General features: G+C 45.0%; 1 protein-coding gene across 1 annotated transcript in view; it reads left to right on the forward strand.

Annotated features, from left to right (window-relative positions):
* LOC119433280 (2-hydroxyacyl-CoA lyase 2-like) overlaps window positions 1-19,700 on the forward strand; it is a 38,236-nt gene that overhangs the window by 5,815 nt on the left and 12,721 nt on the right. The window contains 8 exon segments of the mRNA XM_037700427.2: window positions 2,471-2,575; window positions 3,987-4,065; window positions 6,081-6,172; window positions 7,779-7,838; window positions 7,840-7,918; window positions 11,276-11,387; window positions 14,793-14,893; window positions 15,657-15,766. Coding sequence (XP_037556355.2) covers window positions 2,471-2,575; window positions 3,987-4,065; window positions 6,081-6,172; window positions 7,779-7,838; window positions 7,840-7,918; window positions 11,276-11,387; window positions 14,793-14,893; window positions 15,657-15,766 — 738 coding nt within the window.

A 19,700-nucleotide genomic window follows, 5' to 3' on the forward strand; every position in this document is an offset into this window, starting at 1 on the left:
CCTATCTCGTCGCCAGTCTGTTGTAGCCGCGAGGGACGAGGCAGAGCCAGAGTGGCCATGAGTGGCGAACAGTAAAGACGGTTTATTAGTGCGTGAGTGCTGAGCCAGAAGAGCACGGAGCGCCCGGCTCACAGCGCTTATAAGCCGATGAGCACCGCGCTATCAGCGTGACGTCACACAGGCTTCGCATGACACCACAGGTAGATCCAGAGCAATCTGTAAGCTCTGCCACAGAGCACCATCCTCCGGTGGAAAGTACATGCTTTGAATCCGTGTTTGGAACACTCGCATTTCAACCAGAGTAAACAAGGGCATTGTCAACCACATGCAGAAGCAAAGGCATCTCAGTGTCACGCTGAAATGATGCTTTACTGTTTTTGCAAATGACAAAGGTTCATGCCACACCTCTGTGCCACGTTTGTCTGCGGAACTTCGTTTAAAATGGTGCATAAACTCTGAGAATGTTTCCACTTACTAAAAGTTATATCTCTCTTACCTTTCCATCTAAGCAGCTTAGCACATGCTGCTTAGTATCGTCTGCCCTGCCTTCCTTACAACGTTTGCTACACAGATGATCCAGTCAACGGCTACTGGAGGAACTACGTCACGCATACTTCTGGTCGAATCCGCCGATTTCGCTGGGGCGGTCTGGCCTGCTCTGCGGGGTGATCTCGGATCAAAATCCGCTCTTGATCTGCCATTGGAATAGGCGGTCTGCGCTCCTGATCTGCCATTAGAACAGAGTCGCTTTAAAAAGAGCGGAAACTTTTGATGCAGGAGTGCTCCAGATCTGTCATTGGAATTCAGTATCAGGAACGTAGACCTCAACGACAAAACATGCAGCAGGGATCGCGACGGCACTCTCTTTTTGTCTGAGGAGGTCGGCTTGAACAGAGGCATACTGTGTGTATGCGGCTTAGGGACACAGGAAGTCGGGGGTACCGAAGCAACCTCAAGTGCGGCATCGTAAATCTCGGAAGCCATGGAATCGGTTTTGCATGCTTTGCTTGATGGTTATTGTAAACCACAAGTGTAGCACATTTTGTTCATTTGAAAGTATTCTTCAATTTTAGTTTAAATCACAAAACAAGGGATTTCATAGATTTTGATGTGACCTTCTAGGTGACATGTTAAAACCTTATTTTCTTGACTAGAACAGTGAGGTTATAATGCAACTTATTTTTTTCAGGCAGTGCAGTTATGGAATAGTGGTAGTGAAACTCTTGCTTCAATCCCAGCTGTATGGTGGATAATTTTATTTTTGCCACCTTAACCACTTCGCTGAGGCGTTTGAGCAGGATGTTGCGCGATGCTACAGAGACAGCCAGAAACTTAGCTCGTAACTACTCAGCACAGTGAAATGATCATAAAGTATTTTGAGCAGAATTCTAATTTCTCTTTGCAGATATTGAAACTGTCAGCAGAATATAGGTGCCCCTAGCCAGTCGTTCGAAAACTAGAATTAAGGCATATGTGATGCCCTACTAAAGCTGTGTGAACAAGTTATGGCATAAGGGAGAGAGAGAAAAAAAAATGATTTTATATTTACATGAGCACATTGTTGCTATAGTGATTGGGATAGATGTTGCTGCTTCCTGGCTTGTATCTCATTGATGTGCATGTGTGGTGTGCCTTTCATCATCCGTCTTGATGACTTGTGACATTCATGTAATCTTGAGCCAGTGGTGACTAGATATTAGACAAGGCGTAGTGTTTCTTGCTTTGTCTGCCATTGGGTACATTACAGGTTTAATTTAATTGGCGAAAGAAGTGATTTTATATTTTCTGGTGCTACTTTTAATGTGACCCGTTTAAGCCATTTTAGTGAACTAGGAGAGCAAGATTATAACGCAGCTTTGTTCTTGTGGGTAATGCATTGCAGCTGTGGAATAGTAGTAGGGCTCTTGTATCACAGCTGTGGAGCTCTTGGTTGAAACCAAACTAATGAAAAGGATTTTTCAACAAATTTTATTTGCATTGCCAAGGCATTCGAGCAAGGTGTTGCCAAGGTAGGCCGATCACTAGCTCATTAGTAACTCTTTGCTCTGTTAACATCTTACTGTGCGATATTTGAAGTCGATTGATAAGGGTTAAAAAAATACTGCTGATACATTTTCCCCTTTGAGTGAACACATCGCTGTATTATTTTTGTTACTTTTATTGCTGTTGGTCATACTAAGATTTGTTTCATTCTGGCGAATATCCGGATAATTAAAATAAAAATGATTTTCTTCATATAACACTGTTGCTGAATGCGGCCACACACTGTTGTGATCAACACAATCGTCAAGGTCCTCAAACAGCTTTTTTTCACTGCCCTCTCCAAGTGAAAATGTGGAACTAGGAATTAAGTTCAAACTGCTTTCGTCACATCACCAACTGTATAAGCTGCTGTTGCCGTGGCATGTGGCAGTAAACTGTTGGCTTGCAGCAGAAAGCCAGTGTTGACATTAGTTTGTTAATTTTTCAGGCCCACGATGTCAAGTTCCTGTTCTGCCTCAGCGGCGGTCATATTTCTCCCATCTTGGTGGCTGCTGAACGTGAAGGCATTCGCGTTGTGGACACCAGACACGAGGTATGTCACTGCCATGATGCTGCTGTGAGGGTTTTTTTAGTTGCATGAGCATCGAGTGACACTCTCGTTTCTTGCGCAGCAATTTCCGGTTAGGGACTGACTTCCGGTTTGTCACAGAGGTGGGACGAAATTAAACATGAATCATAAAAAAATTAAAACAGGTAGATATCGATGGTTCTACTTATGATTGATGATAGATATGACATCGGAGCACAGGTTTAGTACAGTAAAGTGCTAATTAAGTGTCAGGACTAATTAGAAACAATTAAGGAAAGTCTAATTGCTGTACACCAAAGCGCACATTCGTACACTTCAGATACCCACTGCATCAGTACAGCGGGGGTATTCTGTAAGAGTCCACCTAGTGGACTGTCCATTTTGGCTGTCGCCGATTGGCTCCAGCTGCATGAGCGAGAAGGAGCCAGCCAGTCTCCTTCTCGCTCGTGCAGCTGCAGCCAATCGGCGACAGCGGAAATGGACAGTCCACTAGGTGGACCCTTACAGAATACCCTCCCAGGTTCCCGTGAAACTCCAAGACAAGAAGTGACGTCAACAGTGACGTCACCCTTAAACCAGGGATACCCGCTCATTACTAATCAAAATAAAAACAAGCTAATTAGAGCTTCACTACCGCTTAGCACAGACTGAACACCTTTGTAACACAGTGGAGGGATGATGTCACTCCCTCCTCTTTTGCTTCTCCTCTCTCAGCGCACACCTGCTCTGCCGCTCGCTCGCGTGTGCCAGCTGTGCGCCGGCGCTAGTTACATGCTCTCACGTCAGCGGCGAAGGGCCGCGTCAGGCGTGCTTTGTGCACCCTTGCGCCCTTCTTCGCTCACTCGCCCGCTCCTCTGTGCATGGCGGTTTCCTGCCAGTTCCTTTCGCTCACTCCTCCGAGTTTGGTTTCCCGCCCTACACCAGGGTACACCAATGCCGAGGTGTGAGTGCCACTAGCAGACACCTAAGTCAAGGATTAGGGTTGTTTCTCATTTTTTTTTAGTTGTCAGTGTTTCAGTTAAATCTCCCAATCGAGATCCCTAACTTTCATTCTGAAGTACAGACTAGATACTGCACCTCTTCTACGGGGCAGTTATCTTTTGCCACTTGCTGCAAGAACTGACAAAAAGGACGCAAGAATAACTGCGATAACACTCAGCCTGTTCTTATTACATCTATGTTTGCTTGCCATCACGGCTTTGTCATGAGACGCCCCATCATCAAATTGGCAGCCCAGTGCAGGCTGTTCAGACAGCTGGCGAATGGAGTCGAGGTCGCTGCGCTTTCTCTGAGCGGGTGTCCGAGAGTAACAGATTGTGGTCAATAGTAAAGCCAACTACCTTGCTTGAATGCCAAAACGTCGCCTGTAAGCCGCTGCACGGTATATCTGGATCACTATTTTTCATCTGAACAGGTTAATGCAGTCTTTGCAGCCGACGCGGTGGCAAGGCTTTCTGGAAAGATTGGAGTGGCTGCAGTCACTGCTGGACCAGGTACTCATCTTACTTGATGCTGTTGCACTATTGTGGACTTGATGCGTAAATAAAATTGTAAGTGGTTCCTGCTGCATTGAAGGCTCTTGAATATCACTTGCATGAATTTATTTATTTATTAGTATACCTACATTTCGCCAACTTGGGCATTACAGTAGGGGGGGGGGATTACATAATAAAAGCACACGAAGTGCCGTATTTACTCACATAATTAACGCACTTGCGTATTGATCGCACCCCCCACTTTTCCAATCAAGAAGTGTGCTTTTTCTTTTCCTCGCATAATGATTTGCACCCTGAACTTGCTGCAGTGAAGTAGGAAAGACACAGTACGATTCGGCGTCCGATATGGTGTCCGGCAGGTTAGATTGTATCGGATGCCGTATTGGACAACGTATCGTACCGAGTGTCTCTTACTTTTATTGCGATAGCAATCATACGGACACCCCAGGCGCATTCTTGCCGTCGGCGTCGACGATTGCGGCTTAATCTCCTGCGTTTGAGAGAGGAAAGTGAGGAGGAAACGCGCCGGATTTCATCGCGTGCATGGCGCCAGGGGGAGGTGAGCAACTGCACATTGTGCGGCCGCGCGTGCCTTATCTCGAAAGCAATCTGATCTGCGTCAGGGGCTGAGTCTAGGTGTGACGGCAGCTTATACCTTGTGCGTGCTCCGTTCTCGCTGCTCAGTTTGCGTTGAAGCAATACACGGCACGAAGGTCACTTCGCTCGCTGTTGCAGCATTTTGACAGCGAGTGTCCGCGGTCATTGAGTGTGATGTGTTCATGTTTGCCTACACGCTGACACCATGCTTGTTAATTTACATAGTTAGTGAATGTTTGCAAGTTTATACTTCGTATAGCTGTCTACGCATTTGCTATCGCAATCGATGGTTTGCCTTTCGGGCAAAATTGCGAAGTTTTCGAGAGGTGGCCGCAGAAAAACAATTGCTAAAAATTTTAGCCCGCATAAGAACGCATCCCCCAACTTTGTGCATATTTTTCGGGAAAAAAAGTGCGTTCATTATGCGAGTAAATGCGGTATATGCCTCATACATAAGTGAGCATTAGAGAGAAAAAAAAGGTGTACAATTAACACAGTTGGCAGACTTAGTATGTGAATGAAAACGCGGAAACTATACAATTCAGTGATGGGGGAGAGAGAGACTGGACTGGACTGGAAAAACTTTATATAGGTCCTGCAGGTAGCGCATAGAGAGAGACAAAACTTTATTTTGATGGGGCACGGAGAGGCGTCGATCTCCGTGGTGGGTGAAGCCTTCAGTCCAGGGCCCCACCGGCGGTGGCAGCAAGACATGTAAAGGGAAAAGGGAATGTGAAATCTATCTTAGAGGTACACAACCAAACAAAATGTTAAACTATATGTGCAGTCATGGATTTGAGCTAGTTCTCCAACTCCTTGCCATTTAGTTTTTTCAACAAAGAAGCAAGAGTAAAAAAAAAAAAAACATTACTTATTTAATGGACAAGCTTTTGTTTTTTTACTGACCTTATATATATATGTATATATATTGATAGGGAAGCCGAGTTGTCTGCTGTAGGCAAACAGTGCGTGGAAGTTTGTGGTAAATTCGTATTCGATTCATTTGGCTGCATTGAGAATGTGACAATGAGAAAGCTTTTACTGTAGCAGCAGTGTTTTGTCACAAGCTTGTGCTGTAGAATAATTTAATGCTTTCCAGCACAATATAACTTTCAATTTTGACAGGACAGGATGTGGCATTTTAAATAATTTCCTTGGTGGCTGTAAGTCTTCATGACCAAACATTTGATTTGGAATTTAAGTTCCACACCGTTCTTTTTTGTGAATGTGTGAATCGTTTGCCAAGGATTATGTGTGCTGCTGCTGTTGCTTCTTTTATACAGAATCATAGGAATTTATGCAGTTTGTTTTTTCGCAAGTTTTTCTTTCTCTTTTGCCCTCTATTGTCCTTCCTCTGGGTTTCCTAGTCAGTGCTTGTTGTCATTGCAGACAGAATAACGAGAATACTTTTGCAGGCCTGACTAACACAGTGACTGCAGTCAAGAATGCTCAGATGGCCGAGTCCCCTGTGCTCTTGCTGGGCGGCGCAGCTGCAACGGCTGTCAAAGTGAGCGTGGAAACTAATGAGCATTTTTGCATGCTGCTGGTTGTCGCGTGCTGTTTCGCAAAACCACGCCTCTGGGCTTGTGTGCTTTGTGGGGAAATAAAAGTAGTAAAAAGATTGCTCTTGAAATATTTGTTGGACAGCTGCTGGGGCCTTGACCGTCTGCATGGGAAATTTTTTTGCGCTGCACTCCACGAGTGTGGTCATACAAGAGTGCCTGTAAAAACGTTCGCGGCAGATCTGCTGTGGTAGGCAGCTGTTCTAACAAAATTTTCATGCCATGCATTAGCAAGTGCTATTCGCAGCCCAGGTCCGGCTGCCTTGTGCATACATCTCGCCTTCCATGTAAAGGCCAATTGCAACAAAATTTCACTTCGGGTAACTTGGCCATAAATGTAACGTGCATATATATTATTGAGGCAATCTTGGAAAGCTGCAGGGCTTGTAATCATTGAATTTTTAATGCGTTAGCATTAGGAGCGTCAAAGTGGAAAAACGTGTGTGTGAAATGTGTGGGGAGGGGGGGGTGCACCCACATGGTAGAGAGGTATATATTAGGGGTGTGTGAATACCGAATAATAGATTTCAAATGACATAGTGAATCGAATAAAAGAAAAAAAGGGAGAGAAAAGGTGACCATCGAATATCAAAAACTTTTAAGCAAAATTTAATGCTTATATGTTTAGGGCAAGAAAATGTGGTGTGTCACGTGCTCGGGAGTCTCCTAACATTGCATAACAAGAATTTTGCAAGCTATCAGTTAACTTAGGTACTACGTAGAAATCATGATATACATGACGGTCTACTCTTAATAAAGGGAACACCAAATTATTATGCCAGCACTGATTACAGCTCAGTTCTAGTATATGAAGGTCTAGAAAATATTTTTTTGTATCAATAGAATATCTGTTGAATAGAATCAAGTGTTTGTTTAGACTTTTTCCTCTGAAATTAATGAATTAGTGACATTCTGTTGTATCGAATACCAGTGAAGTTCTCAGTTTAATAGTGGACTTGTGTTTTGCAGCACCTCTTTATTTATTGCACAAAAAGATTTTCTTTCCAGTTTTTAAAATACAGTAGGGCTAAACCAACTTTATGGCAGTTGGGCTATTGACATTGAGCACAAGGGCCTCTGCGGCGCATTGCGACTTGGGGCGCTGCAGTGTCTCACAATTTTTTCCGGGGTTTAGAAGTCTAGGATTTAATTTTAACGCAAGAAATGAATAGTTGAAAATATCGTGTTAGTATCCCTTTAATGTACAGCCTTTGGCAAAAGAAACGAGGCCGCTGTGTGCATCACCAAAGCTGACTTTGGGACATCTAGTCAGCCTCATGTTGGGTCCAAAGTGCTCATCAGCTCTGGAGAGGGGGTTGAACTCTTGTCCTCACTCTTCAGAGCTTTTGAGCTTCAAGAATCCCACAGGAACGACAGAATGCAGCTCATTTCAAACACTCATGCTCCCAGTGACTTCATTTCTATTGACAAGACCTGTACATCTGAAGTGTGGAATGACCAGAACTTTCTCAACTTTCTTGGTACTCAAAGCACCACAAGTGGCCATAGTAACCGCCACTGTTCCCTCTTTTTTTTTTTTTCGTGCACTAGGGACGAGGGGCTCTACAAGACATTGATCAGCTGTCACTGTTCAAGTCGCTGTGCAAGTTCACAGGCCACTGTCACTACGGTCAGGGACATTGTGCCCACTCTGCGAACAGCACTGCAGAAGGCACAGTCCGACACACCAGGTACTCCGATTTTCTACTGCTGCAGTGCCCTGGGAGCATGCTTTACAGTGGAGCAGTGTTGCTTTTTTGCCATATCTAGGCATAGATTGACTGGTTTCTGTGCACTGTTCTAAAAGACAGCAGCGGAAGACTTTACAGGGCTTTTATGAATGTGCATACAGATTAGCTTCCTTGCCTGACTGTTTGAGACCTCTAAACAATTTTACAATTTAAAAAAAAATTCATGCAATTCCCTAGCCTGTACTAAATTCCTTTAATTTGAACTTGATAGGATTGATGAAATTCCGGTGAGTTGAATTTAGAACGGCAGGAAGAAAAAAATGTCCAAACACATTGCTGCCTCATTTGGCAGTATTTACCTGATTGAAACATGCTCTCAAACCCAACATGCACCAAATTTTGTAGATTCATAGCAGGAAACACTGTGCACCTATATCTAACACATGTGGCCTATTTTACACAAAAGCTGCAGAGTTTAGCTTCAAAGAATGGAAATTTATTTACATTCTATAGATCATAATGTTATACACTCCTTGCGGTTAACTTTGTTTGATATTCCACATTTCTTTGAACCACTCTGCTACGATTGCAGACAGAATGGTGGCCCATGCCTAGACTTGCCATTTCATCCTGCAATGTATGCAAGGCTGCAAAGCGCTGGAAACGTGACAAAACGGTTCCCACTAGCTTAGTATGTAAAATAAGTTTTCTTTTAAATGAGCTTTTGTATTAAAGCCTAGAAGCAGTGCATTGTCATTGCAATCCTGTGCAATAACAGAAAAAAAGCTTGAGAGAGAGTGTGACGTGACAATCTTGGAAGCATAGTCGCAAAAATAAAAAGGAACAATCAAGGGAAAAGCGTCCAAGCTGGTGACTGTACACATGATGGCAAGCAGTCATTTCCAATTACCTCGTGCTGCTGGGCTGGGTTTCTCGTCTGCTTGTCTGCTGCACTGTTTGCAAGTTGTAACCTACTGCTGATCATGTAGACGATTCTGAGAAGCAAGGGTTACCGTTGCCATGGTGACATTGTTTCCAGGCACCCAGGTCGAAAATTGAAAGCCTCAAATGCTGCGAGGAGAAAGCGAGTCGCTCAGGCAGGAGAAAGTGGTGGCAACCCCAGCACTACTAATACCTATCACAAACCAAGGAACATTGTGCTCTGTCTGAAAACACTGTATGGCATGCTGTTCCCAGGATTCTATGCACTATGTGCGCATTTGACAATTAAAAGCAGGAAGAGAACAGTGCCAGAGGAGTTTGCCTTGCAAAGGCTGACTGCCAGTTGTCATGCTTCCTCATAAGTATTTTTTTCCTCCATGTGCTGACACCGTCTTGTAAAGATAATGGTGATGACACTGGCTGATAGTAGGCTATTGGCAGAGCTGCAAATATTGTTTCGCTTCTGTATTTGTTAGCAACATTCAAGCAATTTTCGAGCCAATTGTCTTGGAAAAAAATAAGCGTATTTAAATCGAGTGCATGTAGTTATCATTCGTTGCGAGCTGCAGTTTTCGATTAAAAATCTGCCGAAGACCGCCCGATAATCAGCATTTTCGGCGAGTGATAACGCTTGTTCAACTCATTCACTGTCCCCTAGCACCACTGAGATGGACTTTGGAGCCATTGAGCTTACTGTTGGGGTCACTATTGTGGTCAGGCGTGTGCATGTGTGCGCTTGGCTAATTAAGTTGGAATTATTTGACAAGTGCCAAAATCTGGATAAAAATAATTAAAGTTCTGGCCTATCTAAATGTATGGGCTCTGACCAGGACCTTTAGTTGGTATTGAGTTAACTGAAACATTAAATTAACCAGCATCAAAGTAACGGTAGTCTACTCCAGAATCCTTCGACACATTTTTCTGTGTTCATGAAGCTGCCATAGGAGAGTTCAATTTGCCACCCAATATGGTTGCAATGCAGTGCAGGGTCGTTCAGAGGAGTTTACACTGCGCGAACTTTCACACAAGTTACATGAAGTTTTGTGCTGCTGTCCTTTGTGGGCACAAGAAATGGGGTGTCCCCTTGACATCTACAAGCAGCTCAAGTTTTCAAATCCAAAATTATTATAAAAATACGTCAGATGCAAAGATTTTAAATAAATTACTATTAATAGTTCTTTGTGTAACACAAGTGCACCAATACTAAGGCCTAGAGCTGTTCTTGGGCACTTTCAGAAATAAATGAAATGAAATGATCATTTTATCAGTGTGTTGAGGACCTTTCACTGGCCTTTTGTAAATGTGTCTATCAAAGGCAAGGCGCATTCTGCAAATCTTCAAATTATTTGCATTTAGTGCACTGAAGCAGCTTTGGATTCAAAGAATTTTATTATTTTATTATTTGTGACTATCGATTGATGACTTGTGCTGTCTTCCATAAGACTGCAGCCAAAAATTCTACATAGCTGTGCAGGTTAGCCTCCTCCAACTGATAAAGACCTCTGAACGGCACTGTGATTTACTGACTCTACATTGGGCAGCATGGCACACTCTCTTGTAGTCACTTCAAAGAAAGAGTTATGACAACTTTGTTTAAATGTTAATTAACAGTATTGGCTGATTGACCTGGGTTGACGTCATGCTGCTATGCATGATGATTCTTGTAAGTCTTGTTGCAATGATTCCTAGCCTTGGCAACCACATTGTGTTCCGGGAAGTTTGCAGAACTGCTTATGGACTTCCAGATAGACCGAGGTAATTTGGAGAACCCTTCACTATGGCCTCTGTCATGGCCTGCATTGCTAATTTTGGTAGCAAATAAAGAAAATGCCAGATAGACAGAGTTAACTTGGAGAGCCCTTCACTATGTCCCTCAGTCATGGCCCGCATTGCAACTTGGTGACATAACACCCTGTCAATTCAGTGTATGCATTCATGACAGAGGACATTGAAAATATATCGTTTTGATCATGCGTTTCAGTTGTTTTGGTGCTTTCTGATATGTTTTCCCAGACACTGGGTTGTGTCTTACCTTTTTCTTGAAAGTATGAATCAAGTTCTGCTGTAGGTCCTTTGTATGCCTGTTAAATTCTTTGTTAATTTGAGCACAAAGCAGAAACAAACCCAGAGGAACAAGGTGAACACCACAACTGCTTTGACCTGTGAACATGACAGGCATTGCCATCTTTGTCATTCATATATGATTGTCATTTTTTTGTACCAATGTTCACGAGAAAAGTTAAACACGAACTTGCCCTGCAAGGAGTTCCCTCAAGCTTTCTAAACTTACATTATGTGTCTGCGCTCAGTGTGCCATGTCTTTTCTTTGTTGTGGCTTCTTATCCCAGAATTCTTTTCTTTTTTTTGATTTGCTAAATATATTTGCTTTTGTATATTTATTGTTCCATGTTGTAGGCCCTGTGTTTGTGGAGCTCCCAATCGACGTCCTCTACCCATACTCAATCGTGCAGGCGGAGGTTGGCTTCAAAGGAAGACCAGGCAGCCTTGGTCAGAAGCTAGTCAAACTGTAAGCCAACTGTCTTATCTCTCGTGGCAGTGTAGACAGGCTATGCTCTAAGCCGGTGGTTGCCGAATCTTTACCCATTGCAATCCCCTTGACCCTCTGATGGGGTTATTCAGGCAACCCACAAGTGCATTTATTTGGTCAAGAAGTGAAATTCACTGAAAACCAGTTTTGCTGGAGCCATAGCAAGTGAAAGCAAGTTACCGTATTTACTCGATTGTAACGGGAGTTTTTTTCCAGATTTTTGCTACCTGAAGTCGATCCTCGCGTTACAATCGAATACCGAAATTCAAGTTGTCTAAAAAGTGCATTGATGCATCCAATTCTAATCGAGTGAAATGTGTGAGTGAAAGTGCTCGAGGGACGCCGCGCTTTCACGGAGAGCGAATGCACAACTGAAGTCTTCCATCGTGCAAAAGGTCGGGGGGGGGGGGGGGGGGGAGGGAGGGAGGGAGTGGAGGCGACGTTTAGTTGCAGCACCAAATGCGTATCTTGCGACCGGGCGCAAGGGGAACTGGCGACTCAATTTCCCACGCGGAAGGAGGAAAGCCGGAATGCAGGGCGGGAGGGCCCCTCTAGGGGGCGCAGCTTCTACTCTGCCACCATGCTGCGTACTTTGCACGGCTGTGGGCTGTCGCATGCACCGTATCTTGAAAGCGATCTCCACATGGCTCTTACCTTTGTAAGTGTTGTGCTTTTGCCGCTGAGTTTCCGTTCAAGTGATAGACCGCACGAACCTTCGCTTGCTGCTGCTGGCGCGCTTGCTCACGCTAGCGTTTTGACAGCGGTTGTGCACAGTCATCGAGTGTGGTCTATTAATGTTTGCTCGTGCGCGCTGACACCATGCATGTTAATTCAGTAAGTAAGCTAATGTGTCCAAGTTTACACATCCGATAAAACTACCGTCCTTACCCCGTATAGCTCTGTACCAATTTGCTATCGCAATTGATGCTTCGCCTTTCGGGCGAAACTGCGACTTTTTCATGCATTTGGTGGTCTCGCGTTACTTAACTGGTTTTCTTTTATTTTTTTTTTGCTGGACGCAACAAATGATTACCCCTCGCGTTGCTTTCGCGGCTTTATTTTTTCTTGGTGGATGCAATGAAAAGCCACCGCTCGCGTTACAATCATGGTCGTGTTACAATCGAGTAAATACGGTAATTTTCAGACTTCCAGAGCTACATTGTAGATACCCAACATCTCGCGCAGCTGACAACTGATCAGAGGGGTGGTGTTACACACTAAATTTTAGGGTATGAATGTAAAGTTTCGTCGAAGATAGTTGGAAGCGCCAAGTCTAGTTTGACCTTAGCCCTGTTTCTTGTTTTCAGTTTGAATAGAATTGAAATGGAGCACATGGCTTTATACAGTAAAAGCTCGATGATACGATCACGGCTAATACGAATTTCCGGATGATACGAATTTTTCTGTGGTCCCGGTCGAGCCCCATTACTTTGCGACGTGCTAGAGAACGGTTGTTACGAATCGATTTTCAGCCTGCGTCGGTTGATACGAATAAATGCCGCCCCACCGACGGCCGCGAAAGAGAACAGCGCGCAGTCACGCGCTTTCTCTCCTCTTTTGGTGCGGAGGCGCGGCGCCGGACAGCGCAGACTCCGCATCTGGGCGCGAAGAGTTTGAAGCGGTGGCGCTTCAACAAATAAATGCTTTTTACGTACACGTGCCTGAGTGAGTTCACCTCTGACTCTTTAATTTAGCTACAGTCAAATCTCGTTAATTCGAACACGCTTATTTCGAACATACCGCGCACCGACAATGCTCTTAGCAGCGCGCCAAATAACGCAGCGGCGCCTCCGACCGGCATTGCTCCGACACCGCCATAGAGCATAAGCTCAGGAGAGACCCCTCAATGCCGCTCGCGAAGGAACGGGGGAAAAAAAAGAACCCGCGGCGGAAATTTCCCCCTCTCTCAAATTGCAAGGTCGCCGTTTCTGCATCGCGCCGGAACAAGCGTGTACGTGCCGACTAGAGTGTTCTAGACAACCGTATTCTAGCACACACTAGTGCCGACGTCTCAGCCATGCGGATAAAATGGCAGTGAACCCTGCTCCTCTATATTCTAGTCACATGTTGACCTTGCACGCTGCGGCAGCAGCGCAGAGGGAAGCAGTGGCCGAGGCACAGTCGGGCCAACGAAACTGCCACGCCCGCAAACGCTCGCTTCCCGATAACAGCAGAAAACGAAACTTCAGGGGGCGGCTAAAATGAGCTGGCGCCACGGCGGCGGGTGCGCACGGAGATGTGCGCACGGAGTCGAAGGTGAGAGAGCTACGAGGGAGTTGAGAGGGAGGGCGAGGGGAGCCACCGTAGCGGCGGAGTTGACGCGGCCAAATCCGCTTCCCTGCCGCCCTCCTCCCTCACCTTCGACGGTCTCCGCGCGCACCCGTGTGCCGGCGCCGCCCGCTCGCTCCCTGAAGCTTCGTTTTCTGTCGTTATCAGGAAGCGACCGTTAGCCGGTGTGGGCAGTTTCGTGGCCCGCGCTTGCTATGCGCTTGCGCGCCGCGATATTTCACGACTCGCACCGTTCGTGCATCGTGCTATGGTGCACGAATACTTCAAAAATACGTCCTTTTAATTCTAACAAATTTTCGAGCCCCTTCGAGTTCGAATTTTCGAGATTTGACAGTAGTTTTAATTGTTTCGATGATACGAATTTCGGCTAATACGAATATTTTTCGTGAACCCGTGAGATTCGTATCATCGAGCTTTTACTGTACTATAAACAGCTTGTCAAAAATTCCTTACCAGATTTGTGATAATGTAAGGATACCGTTCCAATGGCTTTCCTTTTTGTTTTTCATCATTGCTCTGAGCAGCACTTGATCTAATTATCCCAAAAAATGGCTGGTTATTAGAGGTGGGTGATTACATAGGAATAGAATAGAGTGAAAGGAATCTTTACATTATACCAATCTAGATGTTTCACTGGCGCTTTCAATAATCTGTTTCAATGTTGGGCCTCTATACTACCCTCCCATCATCTTGTACTCTCTGCAGGTACATGAATGACAATCAGAAGTTTGTTCTGGGCTGCAGCATATGTTTTGTCAACCTCTAGGATCAGTGGTTGTCCTCAGACCCATCTGCCTTATTTCAATTGCTTTGCTGTCAATAACAGTTTCGTTTTCAAGCCTGCTCACTCTTGTAACAGACTGTTGAACATGAAATGGAATGGAACACTTAATTGGTATACCATGATTACTGCTGGACTGTGGCTTCAGACTTCACTTATTCATACTTGAGTTGCTCTATTGAAGAATTTGCCTCTTTGTTAATCCTTGAGTTCAGTTCAAAATGTTTAAAATTGACAATTTTGAACACTGCTCTATTGACTATTGGATATTGTTCCCTACTGCACATCTTCTTGCTCTCTTCAATAATTTCCAGGTACCTCGACTACTACATGCACAACGTCTTTGCTGGTGCATTTGTGCCCAGAGATGTTTCACCTCTGCCTGTCAGCATTCCCTTGGCAAGACAGTCCGAAGGCAAGTAGCTAGCACAAAGCGTGAGAGCAATCTTTGCAGAGCAAATCCAAGTGTGTGGATGTTTTGAACATCTTAGAGCTAAGACAGCGAGCGCACAATGAGGAGACCATGCATCTGTTATCAAATACCGATTTCACCAAGCAGGCACATAAATAAATGTCAGAACTCGCTAAGTGAAAGTGCTTCAGTCCTTTTTAACATTAATGAGTTTGTGCCCAGGAATCCGAACTTCACTTGTATATATATTCTTGATACTACAGCTTATGTGATGCCATTGTGGGCCTTTAGGTGATTTCAATAAGTAATTGAGAACAAATGGTGAGGTTAATACTGCCACGCGTGCATTGTTTTACTTTTTGCCATTGACTGTCTTCACCAGATTGTCACTGTTATCAAGTTATTGCTTGGCTCAAGACATGCCTACTTTATCTGAAATTTCTTGAACTTTGTTGCGAATTCTACAGTGAAAAAAAAAAAAAAAAAGATTGTCTAATCAGCATGTGCAACGTGAACAGCATTAAACATTCTCAAATGTGCGGGGGCACCAGCAATTACTCTGAAGTGTACTTGACTCTATGTTAGATTTGATGACCCACAACCATGCTTGCTGCTATCGTAATTTACATGTTGCTTCTCATTTGTGGAAAGCAGCATGCAAATAACATATAAAGAATTAGATTCTTAACTCGCACATTTGGAAGTGCTTCTTGTTCTTTGCTGTCACTGCAATGTGGCAATAATGTGTTTGATCATTCCCACGCAGTCCAGCAGTGCGCAGAGATCATCTCACGTGCCAAGCGACCTGTCTGCATTGTGGGCAGCCAGGCGACATTGCCCCCCTTACCTGTGCAGGAACTGAGGGCAGCCCTGGAGGTGAGGGCCCTGATTTTCATGCCACATCTTTCCATGTCATGTCACGATATGTCACTATTTCTTCACAGTACCCCTTCATGTCACAGTTATGTCGACTATATTATTGCTAAGCTGTCTGCTTTACTATCTTTTTCTTCTTTAAACATCAAACTGACCAATTGTGCCTCTCCTGGGTGGTATATTTGAAGAGGTTATTACTTGCATGGCAGATGATGAAGTTCAGTTAACGAATCAACAGAGTATTACTCACTTAAGGTTACATATTGCTGTTGGGCGATCGGAGTCGGGTATCAAAGAGATCCTGTTCATTTAACAGAAGTTCCAATACAGCCAACCCTCGATAATACGTAGTCGGCCGGGAACGATGTTTAGGTACGCACTAAACGATGTGCGAATTAACCGACAATGCCAGTTTAGCAGCTACTTACTGGCTGGAAAAGAACTACGTCACGATGCTCTCAAACACACGCACTCAGACAGGCTTTATTTGCGAGTAGGCAGCAAAAAATCTGTAATCTTCACTTGCCGCCATGGTGGCCTTGCCGCGACGACAGCATCTTCGAACTCGATAAGGCCGCGAGCCAGTTTGGCCATGAGGCCCCGCTTACTAACTAAATTACCAACCAGGGTGTAATGCGTGCACTGGTAAACATGAACACGTCTCGCTCAATGACTGCGGAAATCTGCTCTCAAAACGCTGGAGTGAGGAGGCGCAGCTGCAGCAGCAAGCATGCCGTCTTTCGCTTCAACGCAAACTAGACGTCGAAAGCACAGCGCATACGAAGCTACCGGCACTAGTTGCACTTTGTCTGCTGATCGCTTTGAAGATGAGGCCTGCGCGGGCCCGCACTTTTTCCACGTTGCAGATCGCTTTCAAGATACAGCGGCCGCCGCCGAAGTAAACTCCTCCCTTTCTCGACTCCCCCGCCGTGCCTCGCGCGCAACAGAAGCGCACTTCCCCCCCCCGCGTTTCTCCCTTGCGCGCGCGAGATTGAGTCGGCTGCCCCTTGCAGGAAGCTTTCACTCGCACACACAGTGTACGTCGTGCGGCGACAATGTTGCCAGTGTTTGGACTTTATACGAAACCTCAAAGCGACGTCCACGGTGACGGCAGAAATGCACTTTGCAATAAAATGAGCTTCTGCGTGGTTACTACTTGAATTGGATTCGACGGCGACAGCGAATTCGCACCCCCCTACAACAGCTTCTCCGCGTTACCGGGAGCTAATCTCGAAGGCCATGCTTTTGTGCGCGGCAATCGGCAACAGCTATATGAGCAGGAAATGCGTCATGGTGGTCATGTTTTAAGTTCACTATCGCTGGCGACTGTCGTCCGGGCGTCAGCAACTCGAGAATCGAACGTCTGCGCACATGAGATTTTGCCGATTTTGTGCCTGTGCGTGTAGAAAAAGAAAGAAAATAGTATGCACTAACCGTTTGGTGGGCAATGAGCGACTATAGCTTAAGCGGTCAGCCAATACATGGGTTTCAATGGGGGCTGGGTGGAGGAATCTTCGCGATATACATGGGGTTCAATGGGGGCTGGGTGGGGGAATCTTCGCGACTATGTTTAAACCGCAATTACACATTAAAGGGGTACGTATTAACGAGGTTTGACTGTACCAGCCTTAGTTTTGAGATGTCTGTCAACAAAATGTGCTACAAGGTATGATGGTGCTCTAGTTAGTTCTGTCCTATGGGGCATAAAAGGAAGCCTCTTCTGAAACTATTATTGATTGACCATTATTAGTGGTGATGTTGACGGCGAATGTTTACTTTCTGCAGTGTTTAGTTCAATACGAGAGTGGCAAGTTTATGTTAAACATTACCTTGCGTTCACCACAGCTGTTTGTCTGCGTAGTACACAGAACACACAAGAGATGTGTTTGCTTGAGGCATTTTGTGTGCCATTGTTCATAACCTCCGAGAAGGTTAGTATTGTCATTGTCTCACATGGCACATTGCATTGTAGCAGAAGTGTTAAATTTTAATTGAATTATGTGGCTATACATACCAAAATCACAATCTCATCATGACGCATGTCGTAGTGGCGGGCTCTGGGTTAATTTTGACGTCCTGGGGTTCTTCAATTCATTCCCTTCCATGGGGAAAATGGGTGTTTTTTGTAGGCTTACACCAGATCTTTTTTTCCTGAAGGAACTACTGCACTCAATATTTTATGTAATACATAAACAGAAAGCAGAATGAATACACTTTTCACGCATAAAAGTTTTATTAACGAGGTGAATGTCATAAAAAAGATATCAATTGCCAAAATCAAGATTGTGAAATAAAATTGAACAATGTTTGTAAAGACACGCTTGTATCTACTAAGAAAAAAATGTAGCGAAAATTATGAGGTATACAAAATGTATTGCCATCTAATAGGCACTATCTCGAAAAAAAAAAAATCAATTTTTCATTGAACAGGTATTTCGCTACAAAAATTGAACTGCAAGCACTACAGTTGGGCGTGCCGGGCTCCGGCCTCCGATGTTCCGGGCTGGTTTGCATCGTCCTCGCTTTCAGAGTCAAAGTTCGGCGAAAAAGCAGCATTCTCAGACTCGCTGCTGCTCGATCTATCGATAAAATCAGCCTGCAGACGCAGCAAAATCGCAAAATCTGCAATCTTTCTACGCGCGCGCCGCTCTCGGAGACGCCCATTTTTACTTTCTACTTTGATGATCGTGAAACTTCGAAGTGCGTTCAACAATGACCGCTTGGCGGGAAAAAAGTGAACTGCTTAGAAAACAAAAATATAGTTCTCATCCTTCACGTCCGATGGCGCAGTGTGTCCGTGAGCGGTGCGAAGGTCTCGAAAGCGCTGTTTCTAACCATTGATAGCGGGCTAATGATGCCCAGTGGGTACGGTATGGAAAGAGTTGAACAGTACACCTAAATCTAAATGCAAGTGTGTTTTTGCATTTCGCCACCGTTGAAATACGGCTGCCGTGGTCAGGATCGAACCCAAGACGTCAAGCAATGATATAGCCACAAAGCTACCACGGCAGGCACAGAACTGTTGATTTGACGTGCATAGGTCGGCACACTCACTCATGAGTGCCAGTGAGTGTGAGTGAGTGCCAGTGAGTGTGAGTGGAGATGAGTGTGAGTGAATGTGAGTGGAGGTGAGTGTGAGTGTGCGTGACTGCTGTGGGTGTGAGTGCTCGTGAGTGTGAGTGATCGAGGGGCCTGGAAAAAATGGTGAGAGAGTGTGAGCGAGTATTCTCCCACACTGCCGACCTATGTTGACGTGTGACTGCTTCCATAGTGTCACCTAGATGCTACAGTGCCCTAATTCAGCTTTGCGTCTGCACGTCATGTGTCAGTTGTCCTCTTGACAAATTCGCGACGGTGCTTATTTTTAGAAAATAGCAGAAATGTACCATACCTTACTTTGAACTTAGATTTATCCAGTTTGTCCGCAGCCGCTGTCATGTCTAGTAGTAGTGCTTCCTTGCCTTCTCACGTCGCATTTTTTCTCTCCCCTTATGTATGGGAACTGCTAGCTAACAGTGGCAAGGCTGTCATTCACTCATTTCATGACTGTGTCGTCTCTACCCATTCTCTGCCTCCTTTACCCTTACCTCTTCTCTACCATTTTATCTACGTCTCCTCTGGACTGTTGCACGTTAGTAGAAAGGAGAGCACTGAAGTTTTTGCAGTGCTTTTGTGGAGGGTCACGGGTAACTACAGCTGTCAGGAGGGAGCTCCTAAGGGTGTTGTTGCAACGCGATGGAAAGGTTCAAACGAGTTTCTCGAGTCGCCTTTCCTCTCTGCCACGCTCTTGACATGTATATGCGTGCTCTGAACTACCTCCCGACGTGGCGTGCAGGACAGCGGCAGCAGCAGCAGCAGTAGCAGTGGAAAAGTCGAAGGAAGATGCAAAGGAAGCTTGGCTTTAATATTTGTGGAAAACGTGGAGAATCTGGGA

The sequence above is a fragment of the Dermacentor silvarum genome, chromosome 11 (assembly GCF_013339745.2).
Source record: "Dermacentor silvarum isolate Dsil-2018 chromosome 11, BIME_Dsil_1.4, whole genome shotgun sequence".
Classification (NCBI taxonomy): Eukaryota; Metazoa; Arthropoda; class Arachnida; order Ixodida; family Ixodidae; genus Dermacentor; species Dermacentor silvarum.